The sequence below is a fragment of the Scomber japonicus genome, chromosome 19 (assembly GCF_027409825.1).
Source record: "Scomber japonicus isolate fScoJap1 chromosome 19, fScoJap1.pri, whole genome shotgun sequence".
Classification (NCBI taxonomy): domain Eukaryota; kingdom Metazoa; phylum Chordata; class Actinopteri; order Scombriformes; family Scombridae; genus Scomber; species Scomber japonicus.
In genome coordinates, this window is record NC_070596.1 from 23580989 (window position 1) to 23608374 (window position 27386).

Below are 27386 nucleotides of genomic sequence, written 5' to 3' on the forward strand. Positions count from 1 at the left end.
TAGTGTGAATATCTGCTGCAGGGTACAGATGACAGTACAGATAGACCATGTTATTAGTTGGATGTACAATAAATTATTCTATACACATCTGCTTTTTTTTGGGTATCAAAACACCAGACTTTGCATCTAAAATTTCAAAACATTTTATTCACATTTATTTATACAAACATTCATTTAAAAAAAAGAGTGCATTCATAGATTCATGATTATGGCATTTTGTGTGATCATGAGTTGTGTAAAGTAGATTTAAAAAGGATGACATGTACATGATGTACAATGAGATCTCTACGAAGGCAGTTCAGCAATTGATTCCTTGGTTTAAAATACCAGCATGGAGTTGATAGTGTACAAGTGCACACAATTTGTTCCCTTTCTCTTCAGATGATGACCAGTGTTCTCAGAAACCCTTGTACTCACGGGGACAGTAGCTGGAAAACAAGGGCTCAGCTGGGATCCCACGCCTTGGATAAGAAAAGAAATATATATGATATGATATATATAATAAATATATATGTTTTGTATTACACTAGCAGCCATTGATGTAGAGGCGAACGTATGACTTCAGATACTTACTCAACCATACGACAGCGGTGCATGGACAGTCTGTTGTAAGCGTCATTGATGTCAGTCACATCCTTGGCGCTCCACAGCCGCTCTGCCACAGCACTGGCTCGAGGCCTAGGAATGACAACAGAGAAGAAAAGTCAGTCATGTGATGCGCCAAGGTTTAAAATCCGCTCATTTCCTGATAAGAGTTTATTCAAGAATCACATGATCCATACCAGAGTCTGGGTGTCAGGTTGGTGCCGTCCACATACTCTCCCCACAAACAGGCTTCTCCACCTATCACAAGCTTCTTCTGCTCCTCAGTGCCTGTTGTAAAATTGAATATATGAGATAAAAAGCACAAGTAACATCCAGTGAATCTAAAGTCCACTGGAGTAAAAGAAAATGTTTAACTTAATTGCAATTACACCGTGATTTTCTCCCCTCTTATAGTGAAATATTTAGATATTTTCCTTTTTTTCATTCAACAGGCTTACACATATTTGCACAGGAGTGACCCTATTTCATATCTATATCAAGAGTCAAAAAGGAAGATAAGGTAAAATCTGGGTCATGGCAACAACAGAAGAATAAAAACAACTATATAAGCTGAACAAAGTCCCAGTAAAAAAAAAAGAGGAAAGAAATCAATGTTGCATCACCAATGACCAGTAAAAATGAGTCGGTAAAAAAGCACTTTCCCCGCAGAGCAAATGAAGCAATGATGCGGACACAAACCCTTGAAATCCTGCGGGTCGGCCTTGTAATGTCCCCGCCAGTCCTGGCCGTAGGAGATACGGTTCAGGTACCAGGGAGTGGACAGCAGGGTCTGGTACCCCGATGCTGTAACATTTGCCATCTCATTCTGGTATTGCTGCTGGGTTCCTTTCCAGACGTGGATAATTGTGTCTGGTTTCAGCTACACAGCACACATACATACATTTATTAAAGACGATTAAAAAGGAAAAAAGGGGGCACAACGATGATAAAAAAGTCCAAGCAGAAGTTGTTCCTTCTGCTTGCTGTGTATTCCTTTTAATCATGTGCTCAACTTCATGTCACATGATCTGCACAGTAGCTTTATTATTATTTTTTTTTAAAACCCATCACCAAGTTTCAGTCCAAAATGGTCCAAGTGTATGGAGGACCAAAACTGACATATTTGCTAATGGATTTGAACCCAGGACATTCTTGCTGTGTGCAACATTTTTCCATGTGATATTATTTTATTATTAATTTAAAATTTTAAAATCAATTTTGATCATTGTTTCTTTCCTGCCACCAAATACACCAGGATTGATCCTCCACAGCGGTGAATTTCCTCAACCCAATAAAAAAAAAAAAGAAACATTTTTAAAAAAAAGCATCTGAAACCACCAACCACGCTGCCCCATGTTCACGTTCATTTCTGATGCTGACTCTCTCGCTTTGTACTTTGTCACAACTGTGCAATTTTCAAGCGTAAGCCTGTTGAACAAAATCCAGTGTAGTTTTTTGCCTCAATAAAAATGGTGAAAAAATTGAAAATTTTCCTTCCACCAAATGATTTGATTCAGAGTAAAAGACTAATTTTTATATGAAAACTGACCGTCGAAGTCGAGTGGCTCGACCTTGTAGTACTTCTGCCAGTCCTGTGCGTAGCTAATGTAATCTAGGTACCATGGGGCGGAGAGGATGGTGGTGTATCCTGCTGCCGTCACCTTGCGCATCTCCTCATTAGTCTGGCTGCCGATCCACACATGCACTACTGTGTCTGACTTTAGCTGCAATAGTTACAAGCCAAGCTACTGTACTTAGATATGACACCAGTTGTTGGTTATGGTAAAAGAAAGAGTTAGGACATTTGAACACTCATTTGCCTTGACATCTTGTTCTAGTTAAGCTTACAAAAATCCTTTATTCTTATCTGTAATATAGAAATAACTGAGTTTAGCTTTACATGCTATTTCTCCACTTACCTTAACACCATTGTCAAAGACCTCCTGCCAGATTATGTAGCCCTTCTGGGTAGTGGTGACAATATCCAAGAGCCTATCAGATCAAAAAAGGATGAAAGAGAAAAATCAGAAAACTTCTTTCTCTTTTTAAAAAGGAACTAAACTTCATGAGACAGGTGTATCTAAATGAGAAACACACCTCTGGATATAGAAAGATTCCAGCTTCCTGTAGTCATCTTCAAATCCTTGCTGTTTCATGAACTTCTGAATGTCTGGGTTGGATTTCCTGAACAAGGAACAGCAGTCAATATTACTGTCTATTCTTCAATGCTGAGGAGAAGTTATTGACATTGTGTGCAGAGTCTCACCAGCAGGTGAAGTCCACCTCGTCCCCTCCCAGATGAACATAAGCATCAGGGAACACAGCGCTGATCTCCTTGAAGAACTGCGTCATGAAGTCATACGTAGTGTTCAGAATGGGGTTGACCGGTCCGAAGGAGCCAGAGGGTTCGGAGCCAGAGTAACAGGGTGTGAGCAGACCTGGCTGGCCTGAGAGGCAAACAAATCGAGTAGATGTTCAGTTTCCATGCTTTATCCTTCCAAATATAATTTCAGAGGAATAAAACACAAAAAGGGTGCTGACTAAAACATTTCTCTCAATTAATGTTTTACAAAACTCACCTTTGCCCCAAGACTGTGTGTGTCCTGGAGTGTCGAACTCTGGGATGACACGAATGCCTCTCAGACGACCAAACTCGATAACCATCTTCACGTCAGCAGGTGTATACACATGTGTGTATGGATGGTAAGCTCCCTGAGAACAGTTAAATGAACACATTATTCTGATGGACTGTGGCAAATATGATGTCCTTTTATGATAAACTAATTGTCTTTTATGAGATTTAAAAGGGGGCATAACATGCTTTTTGTGATTTTCTTTCATTTATATACTGTTATATTATCGGATGCATATGTTAAATCTATAAATCAAGCCAAGATATAACAGAATAAAAAAATACAGACTTGGAAATATGCATGTTATGTCCTCTTAAACACCAATAACCAGTCTTACTGACCTGCTGACTCAGCTGTGGGAATGTTCGGCTCAAGTAAGGGAAGGATTGATCATCGACGATGTGCCAGTGGAAAACATTGAATTTGTTCATTGCCATCGTTTCCTGCACGAATAAACAACAGAGAAGAAATATTTAAAGTGAATGAAATTAAAAAATAATAAAATAAAATAAGGTCTACTAACATACCAGGTTAGCCAAGATGACTTTAATGGGCAAGAAGTGACGAGAGCTGTCCAGTAAGATGCCTCTGTGTGCAAATCTGGGGAAGTCGCTGATTGATGTTGTATTGATGCTTTTCTGAAAAGACACAAATCAGCAAGAGTTAAAACCTGGCTCACATACAGATGACCTATTTTTAATATGGATCTTTTCATCTCCAAAATTTCCTCATCATGATTACAAAATCCTCCTTCACTTACAGCTCCATATTCATCTTCATACACCAACTGGCTGAAAGTTTCCAGACCTGAAAAGAACATGGAGAATTATTTTACAATGTAAAATCATGCACAGAGAGATGATGTACCTAAGAAATGTTTATGATACCATACAATTAAAGATGTCATTTGATATGTGAGCAAAGTTCCACATAATAAACACAGTGTAGTTTTAAGTTGCGGGGCATGACCACAAGTTTGCACTGCAGCGGCAAACAAAGAAAGTTCAACAGCATATCTGATTCATTTCATTCATTTGTTTAAGAAAAACACATTTTGAAAGCATATATTATATATTTGACAGTCATTTAAAAAAATATTTTACATTCTGGGAAATACTCTAATTCATGTTCTCCTTTTTTTTCAAAAAGTTTAAAACAAACAGTATATCAAATGTTAGAGTGAGCTTCAGGGGTAATTATTTTCCCATTTCCAGTTTTTAATGCTAATCTAAGCTAATTGTCTCCAGGCTGGAATCAATCTGCTCATCTGACTCTTGGCAAGAAAGTATATAGTTGACAAAATATTGATTTATTCCTTTGGGCTAGTTATCAAGCATAAAATTTCCATTTCCAGCTTCTTAGATGTGAAACTACGCTCCCTGTTTTATATCACTGTAAACTGAACATCATTGGGTTCTACTAGTTAAAGACATCCTCTTTGGCTTCAGAGAAATTAGGAAGGTCTTATATCATTTTTTTTCTGATATTTCAAAGAGCAAATGATTACTGGATGTGTCAAACATTATCAACAGATTAATAGATAGCGGAGATGTCAGTGAGTTGCAGCCCTATTGCAGAGTTTCCTTTGAAATGGTGCAATAACAGGCAGAAAACATCCTACCATGCAGGGCTCCCCAGACCTTTGGTGCTTTCAGGACAGCAAACGGCTGATCCACCGTCAGCTCATCTGTGGATACAAACAGTTGTGCATTACATTTGTGTCAAGCACCTGTTGAGCTGTGATATCATAGCAATTAACATATAGTTTAATACTCTAACTGTGGTTTTGTTGTTCTTTTATTTTCTTTAAACATATGTTATGATCTTTGTGTGAAAGGTATATAAAATAGTATCTAAAATTGGCTCCACATTGATAAACTATAACATTAAAATGCCAATATATGGGATGGCTGATATTATTGGCAGATATTAGTTTATCACAACTATATCGGTATATATGTTGTCCGATGGATAACGGTGTTTTGTATAGGCAGCATTTTTATGTATATCTGAATCCAAGTTTAATATATACATACATACATACATGTTTTTGTTCTGTGTTTTTAATAAAGTCCCGATTAAGTTAATGTGTCAGTGCACTGGTGTCATTTACAATAAAGTTTATTGCCAAACTGTAAAGTATATTGCCTCCATTACATATCTTTGTCACAAGTCTTTGATATCCACCACATTTAAGGGATCACTGCAAAAAAGTGCCTTTATGTAGCCAATATTGGATTTCTTCTTACTCTTACTCCTCATATCAGTATCTGACCCCACATATCAGGTATACGATGGACCTTAATAATACAGCAACCTGCATAAGGACTACTTTTACTTTTGATAATAGTTCAATTCAATCGAGTATGTTAAGACTTTAAAGGAAACTGAAATAGCACTTGATCAACATTATAATTAATTTGCTAACACCATGACACTTCCACTTCTGCATAAGCACCAGAGAAAGAGATACAGTGATAACATATCACATGAATGAGGAAGAGAAATGACTCACATGATTCATCAGAAGTCACACTGGGGTAACCATCACACTCAGCGTCAGTTGATGTGATCCACACCTGCAGCTCTGTCAGCTCACCAGGACCTGCTCGCCTGTTTTTGTAGGGCCCCTGTCTTTTTGCTGTCCCAAACACATACTCATAGTACCTGTTGGGTTAGGTTAGAGCACAGGTTACACATTGTTCTTATCCTGCATGTAAGGTCCCTGAATGCAGCACGGCTTGTTGTTTTCACACACAGGCAGAAAGAGAAAGTATGACAAATAAATTCAAATCAATGAAATCCAGCTTCTTACCTCCTGTAGGCATCCTGCAAGAGGCCACAGCTCGGACCAGCTGATGACTCTTTGGCATCAACTATTTTAAAGCTGATGCTCGTCAACTTGAATGAAACCTCTGAGATTTGCACTTTCTGCGGCAGAGGCCACAGTGAGCCGTATTTTGAAGCTTCGACAGTAAGTTTCTGCTCTTCTTCTTCTTCGACGATGTAGTTGTCGCGGTGCTGCAGACCCCGGCAAGAAGAAAAAGCCAGCAGCAGGACTGCAAACTTCAGGGAAGTCATCATGTTGATAGTCAACAGCGGAGTCACAAGACCCGTCGAGCAGATAGCAGCATTATATTGAGTAGGCTGGGGCGTCATGTGAAATCTTCCGCCTCCTCTTCTTCTTTATTGGATTATTCAAACTAGGCGCTACAATGAGCTGTTGCTGCTGTTGCTGCCCCCTGCTGTTTAAATATACTTCACTAAGTTTTTGTACAAGGGTCAATGATGGGCTTTTTTTAGTGTGTGTGTCCATGTGGTTTAGTCAAATTTAAAGGGGTTAAAATGTGAAAATAAACGTATGAATAACTTTTTTTTGTGGACCCAGTAAAAAAAATCGGATTGAGAGAATTTTGAGAGAATATAGAGGATTATGGAAAAAATGTGGTGTAACCATAAAAAACTTTCTACCAAATAATTAAATTTGCTTAAAAACTCTAAAAACTTTTTTATGTAACTTTTTTATATTAAGTAAAGGTAATAATTGTTCGAAATATTTAATTTAATCTGGGGAATCATGTAAATCAGGAACCTTATTTACTGATGTAATTATTTGTATAAGTACACATAAATACACTGTAGGTGGATAAAATATTGAATATGTATCATACTTTTGTGGTTAGCCTACACCATTTGATATTTTCAGAAGCATTCAGTCCTACTGTTGGTAAACAATGGTGCAAATGTAATGTCATAAAAACCAACAAAAATACAAAATGTACATTTTGACAAACCTGATGCTTTTAAGAACATTTTTAAATATATTTTTGAATTGCTCATCTTGCCAACCCTTGTGTGTTACTGGGCCACAAGCACAGATGGACAAACATCTGTTACTCCAAATGCATGTAGAAGTCACTTTTCTGCAAAGGTTTAGACTAGAGGGAAAGGCACAGCTAGGTATGGTGGTCGTGAGGTGTAAAACACAATACCATATTAACCACCACAGCTATACCCTCTTGTGATTATTGAAACTTATTATTTTTTACTTTTTACACTGGATTGAGGTACATAGCCTCATATTATCTACAGGCTACACTGATTCACATTTCATTGATGTCATGGCCATAAGTACTTATTTCATAATACATGACAAATTGGTAAATGCCACAGAGACTGAACATGATATAGTAGTGCATAGTTAGTTAGCAGTGTAGATTGAAGAGTGGAAGGTTGCCCAGCCCAGCACAACACCCACGTTCCAACCATTATGTCTGCGGAAAAGTAACATGCAGTACATTTACTGAAGTTGGCTACTTGAGGTTCACAATTTTGAGGTACTTAATTATTTTCTCAACCCTCTTTGTACCCTGTGGGACATAGTGCTACAATGAGCTCACTCACCAACATTCCCTATTCTTGGGAACATGTTGGGCCATAAGTTAAGTTCATCTCAGCTAGTGTGTTGATCACAGTTCTTCACTGGATCACTTTTGGTCTCCATAGTCAATTACAGAAGCTACACGGTACTGTATGGTAAAGGATGCACTAAACATGTGGGTAAAGGATCTAACTAGTTATAGACTCCATTTGTCTGTGTGTTGGAATTATTGTATATAAGTTATCCCATATTTACCCTTTCTATAATTGTTAACCTTTATAGTCTACAAGCATGCTGTTTTAAAGTTGTTTTTCAGGACTTGTGACCCTGCTCAGGAAGTCTCCGAAGTGTGTGTGACCACCATGGATCAACTTGTGACCTGATCAGGAAATACCACCATTGATCAATTTGTTACCCTGAGTAGAAAATCTTTAAAGTATGTGTGACCGACTTGTGACCCCCAACCTTTAGTAGTAACACCATGTAAATTAGGGACTCCCTGAAACCAATAAAAAGAAAGGGTTCGGCAAGGTTTGCTCAGAGCGGGTTGGAGATTGTAACTGAGCAGATCTCTGGCGTTCTCCTTGCAAGTAGAAACTCTAATCCTGTTGTCTTGTCTCCTTTGTTTGATATTTTAAGTGTTTTAGGTTGCCTGAACCTGACACTGTGCCATGTGCCCAAAACCAAAGGACATACCAACACACACATTGTGATTTTGGGGAATTTATTCAACAATATGTACAGAAAACTATTTTCCTAAAATCCTGGAATAAAAGTGTATTACTTTCTCCAGCTCATTCACAAAAGAGTCAAATTTTAAAAAAGCAACATGATCTTCTTAAACAAGATTATCACCACTACTCAAAATGATGGAGCAGGTCACAAGTGTAAGTTTTAATCCTGTCTCTATTGTACTCTGTTCTCCATTTATCATATGTGACTTTCAACTTGTATGAAAATGATGAGGAGTGGTCTGAAGAGTGGAAGGTTGAGTGGCAGAGGAACATTATGGGCAGCAGGTGGAGCCTGACTCCACAATAATTAAAATTGTCACAGATGAAACAGACATGAGGTGATAATTCATCCCATGTATTCATGACAGCATAATGCCGACATTCGCCTCAGGCCAAAAGTGAGAGTTAACAATAATAAGCACTTCAAAAAAAGGCTTTCTTCATGTTGTTCTATTGGGTGATTGCCAAAGCACATTGCCGTTACATTTCAAAGAGAACAAATCTGTCACTGAGAGTGGTGGTATGTGCTTTACGGTAAAAGCTCATAACAGGATAATCCAGACTTACAGGGCTATCGGGAAATTACATCAATGTAATTGTTGGCTGTATGAGTGTGTGTGAGAGAGAGGAAGAGAGTTATTATATCACTTTAAAGATCTGTTTCTGTAAAACGTTATCTACACACAAACATATGACTTAGGAATTTCTGCAATCATGCGAGTATTGAGCCACTTCCATCTCACGAGATGTTGCAACAAGCATCAACAGGCCCGATTTTTAGTTTTTTGATATCTGTCAGTATCTGTATCCACCTTTATGACTGACTCACCACCAGTTATTAAACAAATGAGTCATCTTTTCTTCTTACTTCTGTGCAATTTAAGTCTATCTTTACTTTAGCAGAGAAAATGTTTGCTTACTAATACTCTTACTCCCAGTTCATTTCATTTTTGCTATTTTATGTCAGCAACAATTCACTCATTCTTTCCTCCTGAAAGAGGAAGTGTGTCCAAACCTTTGCCTGCTAAAAACTTAAAGAATATTTCAACATACAGTAGTAATATCTCCAATAACATAGTGTCATTGGCTGGATTTTAAGAACTGTTGTATGATTTCATTTGAGCTTTCAGCCAATTTTGAAGGACAGCCTTCTAAAGTCCTGAACTCTTAATCTAACCAAATACATTATTCCATGTTGCCTTTAGTGAACTGCTCAGTGTCAGTCCCGATAAATCCTTCAGCTTCAGCTGTCAAGCAGCAAGTCTGCACTAATATTCCCAAGATTAGTTTGTCCATTCGGTGTCTCTAGTGGCATATAGATTGAATATTTGCTGGAACAGTGCTGGAACTAAATATATTTTGAATTGCATTACTTCTGGTTGAGGGACACCAGCTATAAAATTAGGTTAAATGCAATGGCTTTTTATATATCAGACATCTGTGTCAGAATTTCAACACAGCCTGTCAAAATCTAAATAAATATATTTGGATTTCTGTTATTATCGAGATTTCTAAAAGGGAGTTTGACTGTTCTGGGGCCTAATTAACCCCAAACGCAAGTAAAGTATGTGACAACATAATGTACATTTTGTTTTATCTCTGAATGACTTATCGGCAAACAAAAATAATATATATTTGTTCATGTGTAGCCTATACAACATAAAAATTGTGTAAAGAAGCCTTATGTTCTCTTTTTTTGTACTTTTTCATCAAATTTGTTGCAAAGAGAAGGAGTGCCACTTAAATACTTTTCTACTTATTGGAAAAAAAGGAAAACAAAACGTTGATTTTGCAAATATTATTATTATTATAACACCCACAGCACTAAGGTCTTTGAGACTCCAAGCAAAATGAGAGTTAAGTCAATGTCACCAACAACAAAGGTTACAAATTAAAAACATAACTTCACGTTACCTTTTTCAGTCTGTGTAACTCCTTCAGTTCAAGCTTTTTTTTTTCAAAGTGCACTATTAGTCACATAAAATGTTGTCCACTAGGTGTCTCTCCTGTCATATATATGAAGCATTTCCTGCCATAATGTTTTTCATTATAACCTATACCTCTTTCCCTCTATAGTAACCATTATCCACACAGGGAGATCACACAGCATTGAAGTGGGATATGAGTGTCAATAGGATAATTTAATTTGACTTCAGAACACGTGCATTATTATTTGTTACTTTAAAAGAAGACTGGACAAAGAGTGAGGGGGAAAACACAGTAAAGGTGTTATTCTGTCTTTATAAGAAGCAGTTGATGAGAAAAGAAACTGGATGCAACGATGTAACAGCTTTGTAATCACCACAACATGAGAACACTAGACAAAAAAAACAAATAAAACAATACCATTATAGCCTCAAGGGTCCAATGAGTTTAGTCACAGCCAAAAACACAGTCACCAAGGACCACAGATGTGACTCACACAAGATGTCCAGAAATACAGCTGGACTTCCCACTCCTAATTACTCCAACCAAAACCCACAAAGCCTTTACAATCCTATAGGACTCACAGAGTGTATGAGGTAGTCTGTGGTGAGTTTACAGTGACTCAGACCACATGGTATTTTCTATACGGTGTTGTTTTTAAAGTTGTAACTCACCAACGGAAGCACGACACAAACACCTTCAGTTTTATTTGGGCGCCGCTGGAAGTTAAAACTTGTATGATAACAGCTACTATCACCTCCTACATGCTGATAGTGGGTGCTCAAAACTAGCAGCCAAGTCTTTAGGTTAGTTTTGTTGTTAGTGTGATGGAAGGTGTCCAAAATATCATACATTATAAAAGAATACACGCTGAAGAGTATTGGGGTTAATCATAAAGATCCATAAAATAGCCTACAATGTGACCGAGGTTTCGTGTATAAATCTGTATGAGTGCATGAGATCTCAGGTTTCAGATGTCAGTGTAGTGTGTATCATCAGCTTTTACAGTAACATTAGCCAGAGGCATCAACAGTATACATTTGTCGTACAGCTATACACATGATGGAAACTAGACATAACATCTGCACGCATGGGCTATGAGATGATGATCTTTTTTTCCCTCTCCAGAGGAAAGTATGGGTCTAAAAGAAGTCTTGGAAACAATAGTTAGATCTTTTATTGAAGTAAAAGCAGCAACACCACATTATAAAAATAGCTACTACATGTACAAGCACATGCATATTAGCCATAGATTGTAGATGGCTGTATTTGATGCATAAACAACCTAAACGTTATAGTTGGTCAAAGTGGAGTCAGTTCTAACTCATTCATATACTGCTGGGTAATTTATGCATTTTTTTTAAATAAATCATATGCTTTATTTGTGATTTAAATTTCACATACAAACATGCATATTATATATAATATTTAGTTAAATATGAATCCTTGTCTAAACTTCTCAGATGGTTACCTTTAAATATTACTGTAATATTTCAGAACACAATTTTGCTGATAATACTCCTGTACTTTTATTTTTGAAGGCAGTTTTTTAAAGGTTTATTGTTGTAGGGGGTATTTACATAAATTTAAGAAAGAAATCTGACTACTTCCATCACTGCTGAAAAAATAGTAGTCTATGCTATCAGTTGCTGTCAAGTGAATGCAGAGGAATAGAAGTTTAAAATGGAAAAATAGTAAAGTATCACAAACCTGTACTTAAATAAAGTGCTTGAACTTTCCACCACTGCATAATAAAGAATTGGCTTCTTCACACCATCAGTGCAGTGGTTCCCTGAATACACAGCAGGAAAATTCATTAAAAAACCCTACTTAAAACCAAACAATATAAACTAAATGTGCGTGTATCTGTGGGTTAGGGGGGGGGGGGGGGGGTTCTGCCTTGGGAGAACTCCTACACATTTTGATTTTGCATACTACCCCCACCTCCTCTATTTCTCTCTCTCTTTCATTTCATTTCCAGCACGAGGTGACGGTCCTCCCCCTTTCCCACTGTAAACACACCCATTGATTCCAGTGAAGAGAGGACTGGGAGCGCAAGTATAGGACCGTCACACAGGAGCTGAGCAGCAGCAACAGCAGACGCTAAAGAGGAACGCCTCCAAACCATCTTGTCTCATCCTTTTTTCATTGTTGCATTAAAGCCAGTCTATTTTGTGATAAATGCGTACACGTATAACACCCGGAATTTGCAGAGAAGACAGTGTAGTGCGTTATCAGAGGAAAAACAGGCTCGCTGTGACCGATTATCCACCAGCATTTCGGAAATAACCAAGGAGAGTTGTCACACTCCCCGAGCGCAAGGCTTGCATCGTGGCTCTTTCACAAGTGGCATGTTCGAGGGATACAGCGGACACGATTGAACTCCTGCTTTCACCCAAAGAGGTAAACATGACAAAAAATCACACCACTAGTCATTTACGGCTTATTAAGAGATTTTTTATATTGTAACAACTGCTGCATCCCTTTCTGATCACCTGATGATGGAAAACTCCGGGCTGTAGCAGAGAAAGCGCATCAGAGAGCAGCCCGGACAAAAGATTAATGTTGAAATCCATTGCTCATGCCAGTATTATGTTATTGCCATCATTTAACCAAAATTACATTATCTACAGGTTTTTTTTTTATTATCTTGAAATATGCCTCAGAGCAGCTCCCCTCAGTCCCTTTGTGCTCTTTTCAGCGTCTTTTTAATGCATTCTCATGCATGCTCAAGATGTTCTGCATAAGGTGAAATCAGGTGTGACAGGCTCTCCTTATTCATATCTATTGGTAAGAAATATCTTTTTAGTAGTAGGGCTTTATTTTAAACACAGTTAAGCTCGCTCACATGTGAGGACAGCTGGTTTGAGACTATAAATTTGATTCTGCTAGATTCAGATGAAGATTGATGCAGGCATGCAGATCAATAGCTGCTGCTTTGTCTTCTTGTTTTGCATCTTGTTTCATTTTTTCCCCCCACAAGTGGCAGATGTATAGAGTTGGCCCACATAAGCCCAGTGTTTACTTTTGAAGTCTCTCCCTCCCATCCCTCTTCCTGAGTACACGGATGATTGTGAACACCTGGCAATGATTTTAAACATACTGCATCCAGCCAGGCCTCAGATACAGTCCAGGGGCTGCGTGCCTTTTTTATTGTGTCCTTTCTGAGTGTGGCATGTATGTGCTTTCCGGTATGAGTCTGTGGATCTGTTTTATGTGAGTGGATGAGGATGGCAACTCTCGCAGACGTCCAGACAACCACACACACACACACACACAAACACACACACACACATTGGCATCTCATGGCACGTTGTTTTGTAATTTATCGACATTGTGACTGTAGTATAAAATAGCATGTGAGATTGATCAGAGACCAATGACAAGTCATAATATTGTGAGCACTGATTGCTGATAATTTGAAATAACAGTGGTTGGTTTTAATGCTGGAACTAAAGATTATTTACCTTTAGTGACGTCTTCAAATTTCTTGTTTTGTCTGACCAACAGTTGAAAATCGAAGGTATTTGCTTTATTATATGTGAGAAAGAAAAGTAGCAAATCCTCACATCAGGGAAGCTTGAACAGATAATTTGTTGCATTTTTCCACTATTTTTTCCTTTTAAATATTTTTTTTCTAAATTGATCCAGAGAAAAATTGTTCCTGCTCTAATTGCTTTATGCTGCAGTAAGAGACTTTTACAGTTTTGTTTGTCTCTTTTTCATTTTATATCTCCACCAAGACTTAATACCAGCACGGTTGATGAATATGCAAATAATCTTCATTGTGCTATATAAACAGTCCCATATTAAACTAACAACTCTTTTGACTATAACACTTAACTATCTTGACCACTAAGCACCAGTTGAAGGCAAAGGCAACAAAGAATACTTGTAATGTATTAATGTTCTCTGAGAGAAAAACAAGGAAACACAAGATTAAAAAGAAAAGAGCACCACAGTCATGAAAGAGGGCATTACAACCACTGCCACTGTATTTCTACCTATGTGATAATGTAAATGATATGCAAAAATTGTCAGTTGATGATGTTTCTTTTCCTCTTTGCGATAGCTGCATCTGAAAAAAACCCCTTTCCTTTGTCCAGATTACAGTTTTGTAATGAGGATGTAGCTGAAGAAAAGCAGCTTGTTTGTTCTCAGTTAGAACAGAAAGAAATAAATAAAAAACCCAGCTTGCAACCAGTGACTTGTGCCAAAGTTGTGAAATGTACCCTAATTTTCCTTGATTATCCAAAAATAACCGTTTTAAATGTCAGCATGCTTTCGAGTATAGAAAGTTTTGAACCATAAAAACATTGAAGCCTGCCTGGATGATATCTACGATACAGGCAGATTATCCTCCTTTGAGGACATTAAGGCCAGCTTCAACCTGCTTTTATATTATTTACATCTTAGGGAAGCACTCAAATTGGCAGCGCCCATTTTATGAGTTGATTGTTACAAAAGAGGATCTAGAGATATGGTATCCACCTCATACCAATATTTAATGAAGCCTCCTATAAAACTCTCCCATTAGACTGAATATGGAGAGGGCATGTCCCAGGATTGGCGCACGACTGGGCTAATTGGCTAATGTTAATCCAGCCTCTCACAATCCCGACCATCAGCAGATTCGTTATAATCCTGTGCAAAGGATTTACCTGACTCCCCTCCTGTTGCCCAATTCTGGCAGGGTGTTGCCTCCAAATTGACGGTGCTTATTTCAGACACAGAGTTCCTAAATATCAGAAGCATATCGTGCTTTCAGGCCTAACAGCTAATAACAACCAACACACTTTGACAATCAGGTGGGTTCTAATTTGTCTAAATGTCATTTAAATGGAGTTATCAACTGCTTGTATGGGGCAAAAGAGGTCAATGTGAATATGTGGCTCTCAGCCTCAGCAAAGCATTGAAAGGTCTGTTGTGTTTCTTGTACCTCATGATCTTTTACCCTTTTCTATGTGTTTGATCCACGTTCACTGTGGTCATCCTTGATGTTAAGTGTTCCACGAGTCCTGGGGGAAGGGTTTTTTTGTGGGGAAAGACCAGACTGGGGGGGGGGGTGGGGGGTGGGGGCACTGCTGTGTGGTGGTATGTTTAATTGTTACTTCAGCTGAGATGTTACAATATGTGTTTATTCTCTCGTTAAGAAAAAAGTGATTAAAAAAAACAACCCAAAATTTAACATTTAAGCCCGACAATTGCTAGGAAACTCAGGATGTTTAACATGAACCACTAGATTTAATTAATAATGCGATTGAAATGGTTATATGGTTTGCAGTAATTGGATTTCCCCAATAATCTGTGTTTACACGTGTTGGATTAATAGGAAGATTTAGAGGAATGTGCACATTTTACAGGCTTGGCTAAACTCCTCTTGTTATCAAGGAGAACTGAAATACATTACTGAAACCATTTTAAGTTCTTATGAGATTCTGTATGTTCGGCAAACAGTGATAAAGCATCCTCATTGGACAAAATGTTAAGGACAAGCTAATTTGTCACACAGGGCCAAATTTCCATTCCAATTACAAATGTATAAACACAGGGTTTCCAGGACCTGCAGGCCTGTTTGGTAATCCTGGCTTTATCCTTTAATATGCAAATGGCATAAGGATCAGGTTTACTGCTGCACTCACTGTATGTATGACTCCACCGGAACCATTGGAAAACTTGTCCATTATTTATTGTGTGAAATGCAAAACTTGGGCTGTACATGCAAATTACCTCCAGTAATTGTAAGGCGCTGTGTGTAATTTAAAGGACCAGTATGTAAGATTTAGTGGCATTTAGCGGAACGGTCCTGGCAGAAATGGAATATTCATAAGTATGTTTTAATTAGTGTATAATCACATGAAAATAAGACCTGTGTTTTTGCTACCTTAGAATGAGCTGTTTATATCTACGTAGGAATATAAAGTATTTTTTGAGCGTTTTGCAGTCACTGGAGGTTCTCCCACATGCCTTGAAGGGAGGCATATTTACTTGGGTTGGCAATGTGCAACCTCGCTGCTAGGTGGCACTAAATTTTATGCACTGGTCGGTGAGATTATAAAAGAGTAATGTGCAAACTGTAATATTCATTGTAGTTGTAGCATGTAATTTTTCTTCAAGAGCATGTTTAGTTATGACTCACTGACCACCTGACTCATGTATTTGGACCAAATGATATTGGCATTTCTGAGAACAAGACCGTGTCATCCCCTGTCATTATCAAGATGAGATAATATCTATTGGAGTCATTTCAGAGAGAAAATTATTATACTTTTGGATGAGAACAGTGACACTAAAACAACAGATTATTTAGCACAACAGCTGCAGCAGTGACATTTACCTCTTATCGTGATTTCAGGTGACTGCCATTAGAGATCCAGAGTTGACCGTATAATTTAAAATAATCATTATGGTTGATTTCATATCATGTTCCAGCAAAGTCACATAATACCTTTACTGGACTAATTGAGTTATTTATCTTCATCTTCATGTCAGCAACTGCGTCTCAGATCTAGACAGTTGAAAGTTACATTTATCAAAAGACGTGCTTAATCATTAGCATATGCAAAACCGCTCCAATTTAGTGCCTGATTTATTAGGGCCACTTATTCAAATCAAGCCACTTACATTCTCCAATTAGAAAACATGAGCTGTAGTACAAGTACTGAGTGTGTCGGGAGGCGACATGCAGGTGAGGACGCAGGCTCGGATATTCTCATTATAGCTGAGCCAGAGGCCAGAAGTTGACGGGTTGCCAGTTTTGTCATTGCTGGAAGGCAATAAATCCCATTGAACCAAGGTTGCAGCTAGTTTCCTATTTCATCAAGTTAAGATAAATAACATTCTTCCTCTCATTATTCTGAAATATTACTTGGAAAATGACATATTAAAAAAAGGGAGAACACTTTCAAATGGACTATGGATTGCTCATATCAAGGCTTGGGTATCTGTGAAGCTGTAAACTGTGAAACTTTCCTCAATGAAACATTTACATATATTTTATTCCCTTTTTAAAATGTTTCACCAGCTGTTAATTCTTTAGATGCATTCAAGCATGTCATATCTATGAATCATTTTGTTTTATTGTAATTATACCAGATGTTTGTTAAGTAATTCATATCTGCACAGTAAATAAAAAAAAGCTAAAGCCTGGAGGTGATTAGCTTATCCCAGATTGCATAAAGGGGGAAACAACTAGCCAGGCTGCGTCCAAAGGTAACACAATCTTCCCACCAGAACCTCTAAAGCTCACTAATCAACATGTTATATCTTGTTTGTTTAATCCGTTCCAAAAAATTACCTTATGTTGAAAACAAGAGTTCAGAAGGTGACTGCGCCTAGCCAAGAAAGACAGACACGTAACCCTCACGTAATACCGTATCTTATCGCTTCCAGCAACTCTAAAGCTCATTAATGAACACATTATAACTTGTTTGCTTAATAAATAAAAAAAAAAAACTCAAAATGTCTCAAAATGTTTTGGGATATTGTGTTGGATAATTTCTTAGCCGAGATTAATCACTTCTTGGAGTCTTGTCATTTTTATATGGATTAAACTAAGAAGAAATATCATGTCATTAAATGTAGTGAGCTTTAGAGATGTTGCTAGGTGAATTTTGTCGTCTTTAGAGAAAGCCTAGCTAGCTGTTTCCCCCCTGCTTCTAGTCTTTGTGCTAAGCTAAACACTAACCAGCTGCTTTGACTTCATATTTACTGTAGCTTACATAAACGAGTGTTTATGATCCTTTCATCTACCTCCACAAAAACAGTTTTGCCTCCAATTTTGAAGGTTTAGTCTGGAATGCATGGCAGGTAGTTTAAATACATTATGCTAACACAAAACATGCTGTAGGTTGTGTTTTCCTCAGGGACCGCAGCATCAAAACAGCAAACCTTGATAGCAACTGGTTTGGGGAGTTACTTTAACTGGAATTTATGACAAAGGACAATGCAGTTCTGTTTTCAGCAAAAATGTGAGTGGCCAAAATTTGACTGAAACTGAATTTTCAGATTTGAAAACATATGGACTAATGTGAAGTCACAGCACGATATAAAAACCTCAAAAACTCTGTAATGTGCCAGACCTTTAAACTGTCCTCCCTGTCATCGGAGTTGTAAAGGAATCATTTATGGCACCTGTGAACTTTTGATCTCATCATAAAATCTATCTTTCAGGAGTATCAAACACTCACCGCCTGTAGGTTTGTAAAACATTTTCTCACTGACAGGGGAAAAAAATGTCAGCTGTGGTCAGTTGACTTCATTTTGTTACAGTCGATTACAATCATGACAAGCTTTCCTGGCAGTAACATAAAGTTATAAAAGTAGTCATAGTCACTCCAAAATTAAAGTATAGATAAAGTCTGTATAGGTCTCTGTAGGAAGTACTGAAGGTTATATAGCTGTGTTTGCGTCATACTGACTGAACATATGGACAGCGGAGGAGTAGAATAGTGTTTCTTTATGGATGTTTTCATATTTCTTTTGCTTTGAAAACTTTTTGTCATTGTTGGAATCAGTTATACCCAACAGAACAGAATTCAAGCCGACCCCAGCTGCAGCTGTTCTCTGTCAATGAGGAAACATGTTACAGCCACTCAGAGTCTGCTTTGATACTGAAAAGAGAGATTTTACAGTTTACTCTTAATATTAAACAAACTGCTATCGCTCTGTAAATTGTTAGGATACCTAGAAACCTTGCAGCTCGTTAAGGGTTTAACGTGGCTGCACACATCTGGTCGAAGAGTCCGTCAGATGTGGATTTACAAGGTCAGACAGGGACTCTGCTTCGGTGGAAATAGAGTGCAGGAAGCACTTGACATGTCTTGAAATTAGGTGGAACGAAAGTCAGCTCTGAGTGAGGACAGGACAAGGACAGTGAAGATGGGGGCTGTGACTTTCTGGGGAGGGGGGAGGGGGAGTAAATTCTGTGCATTTCTTCAAGGCTTAAAGAAGTCCTGCTGTCTCTTTCTTTCCTCTTTTCTTAAACAGCACTGCAAAGGGACTTGTACATTATGGTATCTCTAAAAGAGGGGGGATTAGTTCTTCTTTCTCTCAGCTGATAGTGGAAAAGCCTTGTGCTCTCTGCAGCAGACAATTGTCATCTGCTTGACCTTCATAATACCCAGACTTATGCTGTTTTGCAACTTGCAATCACTCACTATCTCTTGGGAAGGATTGCAATATTCTCTCCAAAAATTTGCATCATTCATCATCATATAATGGCTGAACAATGTAATATTTCAGTGCTGACATGCTTGTGCAATACTCATGGCTGAGAATGCAATTTAGTAAGGCAAATTAGACCCAATTTACTACTTGATCTAAAAAGTATAACTACAGAAAAACACAGTTTACTCTGAAAAATAACAATTTAGTCTGATTTACGGTAATCACATACCACTTTTGGCTACAAGGTAACAATAGTCAATGTGTTATACATGAACTTATTGCAAAGTTAAAAATATTGATATAAAATGTCTTCATGTACAGTACCAGGCACTAGAAGATAATCAGAAAAATATAAAGAGCTATACAAGAGTTGAACCTTTAATTTGAGTCATAGCCTCTTCAGATGGCTGTGTCAGCTTTATGATGACGGTAAATCTCTTGAATACTGAAATACATCAAGAATTGGGTCTTTAAGAGCATAAAAAGGTGACTGAGAGCATAAACCATCCATATTTTTATGAGTGCATAATAAATTGTATTGTACTTGTATTGACAATTTCCTTCAGCAAAAAACTGTAGCACTCTGTATAATGGACCTTAAACATGCAGATGCAGCATTAAAGTTTTAAAGCATTTTCCTTATCTTGTCTTTCCCAGGATTCAATGAAAATGTCCGTGTGCGTCCATGAGAACCGGAAATCCAGAGCCAGCACTGGCTCGATGAACATCTACCTGTTCCACAAGTCCTCGTATGCCGACAGTGTTCTCATGCACCTCAACTCACTGCGGCAGCAAAGGCTTTTCACAGATGTCCTCCTCCATGCCGGCAGCCGTTCCTTCCCCTGCCATCGTGCCGTGTTGGCTGCCTGCAGCCGCTACTTCGAGGCCATGTTCAGCGGTGGGCTGAGGGAGAGCCAGGCCAGTGAGGTCGACTTTCGTGACTCCATCCACCCGGAGGTTTTAGAGCTCCTGCTGGATTATGCGTACTCCTCACGTGTGGTCATCAATGAGGAGAACGCAGAGTCACTACTGGAGGCTGGGGACATGCTGGAGTTCCAGGACATCCGGGATGCCTGTGCTGAATTCCTGGAGAGAAACCTTCACCCAACTAACTGCCTTGGCATGCTGTTGCTGTCTGATGCACACCAGTGCACCAAGCTGTCAGAGCTCTCTTGGGGCATGTGCCTCAGCAACTTCCCTGCTATTTGCAAGACGGAGGACTTCCTCCAACTGCCCAAAGATATGGTTGTGCAGCTTTTGTCACATGAGGAGTTGGAGACAGAAGATGAGAGACTGGTTTATGAAGCTGCCCTGAACTGGATCAACTATGACCTGGAAAGGAGGCACTGCCATCTCCCAGAGCTCCTGAGAACGGTCCGTCTTGCCCTGCTGCCAGCCATCTTTCTAATGGAGAATGTCTCGACAGAAGAGTTGATCAATGCCCAAGCCAAGAGCAAAGAGCTGGTGGATGAGGCTATCCGCTGTAAGCTGAAGATTCTGCAGAATGACGGCGTCGTTAATAGCCCATGTGCTCGACCAAGAAAAACCAGCCATGCTCTCTTTCTCCTGGGGGGGCAGACTTTCATGTGTGACAAGTTGTACCTGGTGGACCAGAAGGCCAAAGAAATCATCCCAAAGGCGGACATCCCCAGCCCAAGAAAGGAGTTCAGCGCCTGTGCCATTGGCTGTAAGGTGTACATCACAGGTGGGAGAGGCTCAGAGAATGGCGTGTCCAAAGATGTATGGGTCTATGATACTGTCCATGAGGAATGGTCCAAAGCAGCGCCCATGCTAATTGCCAGGTTTGGTCATGGCTCTGCAGAGCTGAAACACTGCCTGTATGTGGTAGGAGGTCACACCGCAGCAACTGGCTGCCTCCCTGCTTCTCCATCTGTATCACTCAAACAGGTAGAGCAGTTTGATCCGGTGGCCAACAAGTGGACCATGGTGGCTCCTCTGAGAGAGGGTGTGAGCAATGCAGCAGTGGTCAGTGTCAAGCTCAAGCTCTTCGCCTTCGGAGGAACCAGCGTCACCCACGACAAGCTGCCCAAGGTGCAATGCTACGATCCGCAGGAGAACCGATGGACTGTACCTGCGTCCTGCCCACAGCCATGGCGCTACACAGCTGCTGCCGTGCTTGGAAACCAGATCTTTGTCATGGGCGGGGATACAGAATTCTCAGCATGCTCAGCTTATAAATTCAGCAGCGAGAACTACCAGTGGACTAAAGTGGGCGATGTGACGGCCAAGCGGATGAGCTGCCAGGCAGTGGCATCGGGGAACAAACTGTATGTGGTGGGAGGTTACTTTGGCACACAGCGGTGCAAAACTCTGGACTGCTATGACCCCACACTGGACGCCTGGAACAGCATCACTACTGTGCCATACTCGCTCATTCCCACTGCTTTCGTCAGCACCTGGAAACATCTGCCTGCTTGAGCCCCAAACCCTCTACCCACCCTCCTTTCATGAGGTAAGTTGAACTCCTCATGTCTTTGTCTGTGTGATTTGACTGTTGCACCTATTTCTTTTCATTTAACTATTTATAAAAGCACAGTTACTTTTTCAATGAATTAGATTGAATCAGAGCCAAACTAATGTACCAGGAAGTAGAAAAACATAATATATTGGCTGATGTTCCTTTTTTAGATATTAACTCTCCACACAAACAAAATGAGTGTTGGCAACGATCCTCACATTTTTAAGTTGAACAGCAAACTACTATCAAAAGAATAACCGTTATAGTGAATAAAAGGACAGCATATTTGGAACAGTAAACATCACATTTAGTTAAATTGTTATAAAATCTGATAACTATAAATGAATGCACAAATTCTTAAAGGATGGGTTCAAAATTCAATTCAAGGCTGCTTACATACTGCAATTTATATTTGCATATCTGCTGATATAAAGACAATACTGATATACAATATGTGATCAATCAATATTGGGCTATTGACATATTATTCAGGCTTTATTTTCATTGTTGGGTCCCTTCAACTTTAATTGTAAGAGAGATACTGACAGGAAGGACTCTTCTCAGCTGAAAAGAGGCGAAAGATCTAGAGGAGGGAGGGTGGACCATTGGGGGGATTGATGGGGGCTTGTGTGTGTTAGTTAAGTGAGTTATGTGGCTGTGGGGATGGGCCGAAGGACAGAGAGGGTAATTGAAAGAGAATAGGATACTTTTATTGCTCCTGTGGGGGAAATCTCTCTAAGAGGGAAAAGGGGGTCTGCCAATTAGACAAGCCACACACCAGCAGGCAACAACACCCTGGCGAGGCTAATCCCCTCTCAGTCGCCTTCCTTTGATGAGGTTATGGTCTTTACGCTGGGTGAGAGGGAGAAACCCGGCAAACTCACGCAGTGTCGGAAACCATTCATCATCAGTTACATGTAGAGGTGACTGAGAGAAGTGGCAGGAGGGGAAGTGAGGAGGGAGAGTTGCAGGGTTAGAAAGTGTCAACCCCCCTCCCCTCTGCTCAGTTAGACACACATCATCCTTGATAGCAGTGGTCTCGCTCGGAAAATTTACTGTTGAACTCGACAGTCTCTTCTGCCTCTGTCTCTGTCTTCCTGGCCTCATTCTAACCCTGCTCCCTTGCGCTGATGATAAACAGGCCAGACATATGTGGAACATGGGTAGTCAGCTGGCAAACCTGATCTTTCTGCACACTGCAGGCTGCACGGTCACATCACATCACACAAACCCTACACCCTACACTGATGACCCCCCACACATACCCATGGAGGCAGTCTTCCTCATGTTTTTTTTAAGTATTGTTGAAATGGCTGCCAATCCTCAGCTTTTGAGAAAGCAAGGGAGAGAAGTGGAGTCACTCCCCAGCTGTCCAGCACTGAAGTCTCCCATTTAATAATGCCAGGAAGCAGCTTAGAGTAGCCTCACTGCTTCAATACTGTGATGTTCCTCGTTTCTACAGGATGAAATATTTTTGAAGACTTATTATTCCCTTTCTTTTCTGTGACTCATCTCTGAAAACGAGACACTAGACTGAAGGTTTGAACTGTCTGTAAGCCAGTACAACACTGCGCTCAGTGAAGGATATAATCCCGCCACTAATTTAATACAGAATTTGTTTTTTGTGGGCCTGCCTGTCATGGCAACTGACAGTCCACTCACTGAACGCGGTGAAAGGACAAAATGTGGAGGAATGGAAAAGAGGGCTGACTGTTTAGGAATGAAAGAGGAAGGAAGTATGTTAGACCTCACAGAAGGAGATTGTAGCTGTGAGAGAAAAAAAGTTTTCTCTCAGTTTTTCCCAGGGGAACAATTTTAACTTGTCTGAAAGTCCTCCTTTGTAGATTTCTCTTCCTTGCAGAGCTTTTAGTAAGGATGAATAGTACTGACAAAATCTTTGATGGTGGCATATAGCCCTATGTTCAGGATGATAGATATTTAGACATAAAAAGGTACAAAAAACTATAATGAGCAATGGGCATGTATTAGAAGACCAACCAAATAATTAATTAATTCACCTAGCTAGAGCAGTCTAATGAATGTAACTAAAACACAGCTGTTAGACCAAGAAAAAGTAATGTCTCCTACCAACACTGATATATTCCCATTTGCTGTTTAAATGGTTTCCAATTAAAACGATGAATGATATATGGGACATACACAGTGCTAAAGGAATGGTTAGACATTTTGGGTCTTATTTTCTTGCTGAGGGTTAGATGAGTAGATCAATATGACTATTATGACCAGCCACCAGCTGATTAGCTTAGCTTAGAATGCAGGAAGCCACTGCTCCCAGCCAAGCAATAGTCCATCAGATAACTGCAGTTAAAACCACAACTTAGTTTGTTAAGTTTAGAGGTGTTGGTATGTTGATTTTGCTAACTTCAGAGCTGATAACCCCTGATTTGAATCATAATGCTAAACTAAGCTAAGCTAACCGCATCCAGGCTATAGCTATCTTCCAATATTACCCTGCAAGAAAGTGAATTCTCTAAATGCTTACATGATTAAAACTGGATTCAGGTGCTTAACTAGTTAGCACCTGGATTTCAAGTAAAGAGATCATCATTGAAACCTCCGCAGCAGATCCAGGCTTCATCAGCAACAAGACATTTCTCTCAAATGTCAGCTGGCTAGAAAGTGGTTCACTCATCACATGTATATCCTCCGGCAACAACACCGACCTCCAACCAGAGATAGCTGAGAATGTCTAAAATGGATATTGCATTGCACATTAGACACATAGAGGGCTGCCAAGCCTGTAACCATCTGTGGTATAAAGATAAGTACATTAAGTAAAAGCTTTAAAAATGGAAAGGTCAAAGAAATGAAATTCTGAGAGTAAAACGCACTCTGATGGGAAAAGTGTAGTAGGCTGAGGGGGAGATATGAAGCTGGACGGAGGCCAGGCTGCACTGAGGAAATAGAGTAGGTGGATTTACAAAATCTATTAGTCTAGCAGGAGGTACAGGGTGCGCACATCAACAATACCTGCATAATATAAAAACAATATAATAGCTCTGCGGTAAAATACTACCTTTGTTAGGCCTATGGTATTACATTTTTGTTCAGATTGTGTGAGAGCTGTGTTGATTCGGGCTGCAGTTTGTGTTAGTGTTGTATTACATCACAGGGAGTGAATAAAATGCACTTCAATACAGCATCACTACAAACAAATCACGATAGAGTTGAGTCAACAGCACTCATAGAGACACAGAGCTATTGCATTACATTGTGCAGGTGCTGCATTTATTTCCCCCACCCATTTACATCCCTCTCTAGTTAAAGAGAGATAAACACTGCACGAATTAACATTTCAAGAAGGTTTTGGGGTGATCCTAGATGTGCCTTAATCTCTGTTTTTAGACTTCTTTTGTGCTCAGAGTAATTAAAAAGTCACCTTTACACTGTTGAGGGCTGTTTGTTTTTCAGCATACATCTAATTAGCCTGTTTAATGAGTCATTCTTTTCTTTTCCTCAGATTTCCCTGTTTTGCATCATCTACTGGACTCCAACTGTGAAGAAGCCCTCACCCTCTTCCTCTAAAAGAGACACTAAGCAGTGATGTACAGACACCCGCATTCATTTTGATGTCGCAAAGATGCCGAAACACAGAAACACATGCAGCTGGACATTTTCTGGAATGATGTCATCTCTCGTCCCCGAGAAGGAAGCACAGTAGCTCGCGCAAACAAACCAAACAAACTGCTGCTTGACAAATGAGGCACACACTCTGACCTTGTGTACAATTGGTGTATCAGGCTTGTGCTTTCATGCTGCCATATGATGACTGCAAACCACCAAAACCTGCATTTTCCCCATTTATTCATGACAGGCTTGTGAGGATCTGTATTGATGTTTTTTTTCTCTGAGTAAAAAGAAGAAAAAAAAAATACTCTCTTCATAGAGACTGCAACGTATAGCATGATAGTTGTACTATTTATATTGAGGAGGGGGGTTGCAATGATTGGTGTGCTAAAGAACAGAAAGCAACTCAGTTTGACTGAATGCAGCTGATGTATAAATGGCACAATGAAGGAGCAAATTACCCCCTTCTATCCTCTAATAAGCTCTTTTGTTTGACCCCTTGTGTCTTTTTGTTCTTCTGTCAAAGACATGCTTCTAACAGCTCTGACACCGAAACAAAACTTTTGAGTGTTCCTCTTATGAAGGCTTTGGCAGTTTGCTGTCACTGCATGCCACGAGGTGTTGATGACCAGCACCAGCTGAGGTTTGAGAAGGATGGAGGACATCTTGTGCATAGCCGGGCTGTCGAGGTCCCTCTGAGGTCACAACCTTGTTTTCTGTTTTTCAGCTTTGCATTAACACCCGCTGAGTGCAGGTTAACTAACACTGCACACAGGGGCGGTATAGAGTGTTTGGATTCGGAAAGAACACATTCAGCTGTACACTAAATGCTGTAAAAGACCGGCTGTGCTTCTGTTATTCTGATAAAAAAGCAGCGACTCGCTTGCTGAGTCATAGCTGAACCTTTTTTTAGAGCATGTCCACTCATAGTGATTCAGTAAAACAGGCATGAACTCTTCTCTGTGGTCACAGAAATCTTGTCACCTTAACCTAAACTGAGAATTAATCAGTTTCTTTTTAAACTTGCTGCAATGTACTTCCTTAGTCTTAATTTATATGACAATGATAATATGTTTAATCCTATTTATTTCTTCTCTGCCTGCGTTCATTTGTGAATGTATGTTTGGGGTATGTCATGCATGGCCAGGTGTTGTAATTTCATTTGATCTCAGTTGGGCTGCATTTTGCACAGTTCAGTCTTAATGAGGAGGAACTTGTTCTTTTAAACGAGACAGAGGTACACCTCTCCTGGGGTTTTCAGTTATGTCAGAGTGTGGTTGGAAGAGGAAGAATGGCTCAGATTACTGATGGTGTGAAGCAGTTAGGGCCACAGGGTCGCTGCCCAAATAGGACTGAATGAAGTTGAAAGAAAGAAGTATTCGTTTTACTTCTATTAGATTCTCTTTAAGCTCCAATGTGGGTCCAAACCTGCCTTAAATCAGCCCTTTAGGCCCAAACTGTACCAACAAAACAATAAACCACAAAACAGATAAGGCTGCTGGGGGAAAATGGCGCATTATGTGACCCAGTAATGATCAGGGACGTCACAGAGTACAACCCTGACATGGTTAAGAATGCGACAGTCTTTGCAGCTGTCCTTGGGACAGCTGGAGGACTGTCATGTGTGCTAACTTGGCTCCTCAGGGTGTTAACCCACAATCTTCACCATTAGGTCAAGAAAGAGTTGAACCCAGTAAGCTGTGCATTGATAAGGGCAGACACCGCAGTGCTTTTCACCATAGTGTCAATGATGCACATTTTAAAAAAAGAGAGAGAAGAAAAAACATTGCAAGTTCCTAAAGACCAAAAAAGAGAGAATGTCTTCAACACTTGCATATGAAACTTGGTAACTTTAATCAGTGTTTCTGTCTGTATGTCTGTCTGTACCTGAA

General features: G+C 39.5%; 2 protein-coding genes across 3 annotated transcripts; one reads left to right on the forward strand and one right to left on the reverse strand.

Annotated features, from left to right (window-relative positions):
* Window positions 1–138: 138 nt before the first annotated feature.
* hexb (hexosaminidase B (beta polypeptide)) lies at window positions 139–6394 on the reverse strand. 2 transcript variants are annotated; one of them, XM_053340298.1, is made up of 14 exons: window positions 6034–6394; window positions 5734–5885; window positions 4840–4905; window positions 3979–4025; window positions 3746–3856; window positions 3560–3661; window positions 3165–3297; window positions 2852–3032; window positions 2683–2769; window positions 2505–2577; window positions 1285–1465; window positions 783–873; window positions 574–678; window positions 139–461 (listed from the first exon to the last, which is right to left on the reverse strand). In XM_053340298.1, the coding sequence occupies exons 1-14, from the start codon at window positions 6375–6377 to the stop codon at window positions 398–400; spliced, it is 1737 nt and encodes a 578-aa protein (XP_053196273.1). In that variant the 5' UTR covers window positions 6378–6394; the 3' UTR covers window positions 139–397. The 2 variants fall into 2 exon arrangements, with proteins under 2 accessions (XP_053196273.1, XP_053196274.1); XM_053340299.1 differs by lacking the exon at window positions 1285–1465 and adding an exon at window positions 2135–2309 and having other exon boundaries at window positions 140–461.
* Window positions 6395–12498: 6104 nt separating this feature from the next.
* enc1 (ectodermal-neural cortex 1) lies at window positions 12499–25895 on the forward strand. Its single transcript, XM_053340436.1, has 3 exons — window positions 12499–12662; window positions 20085–21900; window positions 25388–25895. The coding sequence occupies exon 2, from the start codon at window positions 20091–20093 to the stop codon at window positions 21864–21866; it is 1776 nt and encodes a 591-aa protein (XP_053196411.1). The 5' UTR covers window positions 12499–12662; window positions 20085–20090; the 3' UTR covers window positions 21867–21900; window positions 25388–25895.
* Window positions 25896–27386: the final 1491 nt, after the last annotated feature.

Coding starts and splice junctions, on each gene's coding strand:
- hexb (XM_053340298.1), bottom strand. CDS start 6,377: ATGACGCCCCAGCCTACTCAATATAATGCTGCTATCTGCTCGACGGGT. Junction 4,906..5,733: donor TGTGACTTCTGATGAATCAT/GTGAGTCATTTC, acceptor TTGTATCCACAG/ATGAGCTGACGGTGGATCAG. Junction 2,578..2,682: donor GAATCTTTCTATATCCAGAG/GTGTGTTTCTCA, acceptor TTGATCTGATAG/GCTCTTGGATATTGTCACCA.
- enc1 (XM_053340436.1), top strand. CDS start 20,091: ATGAAAATGTCCGTGTGCGTCCATGAGAACCGGAAATCCAGAGCCAGC.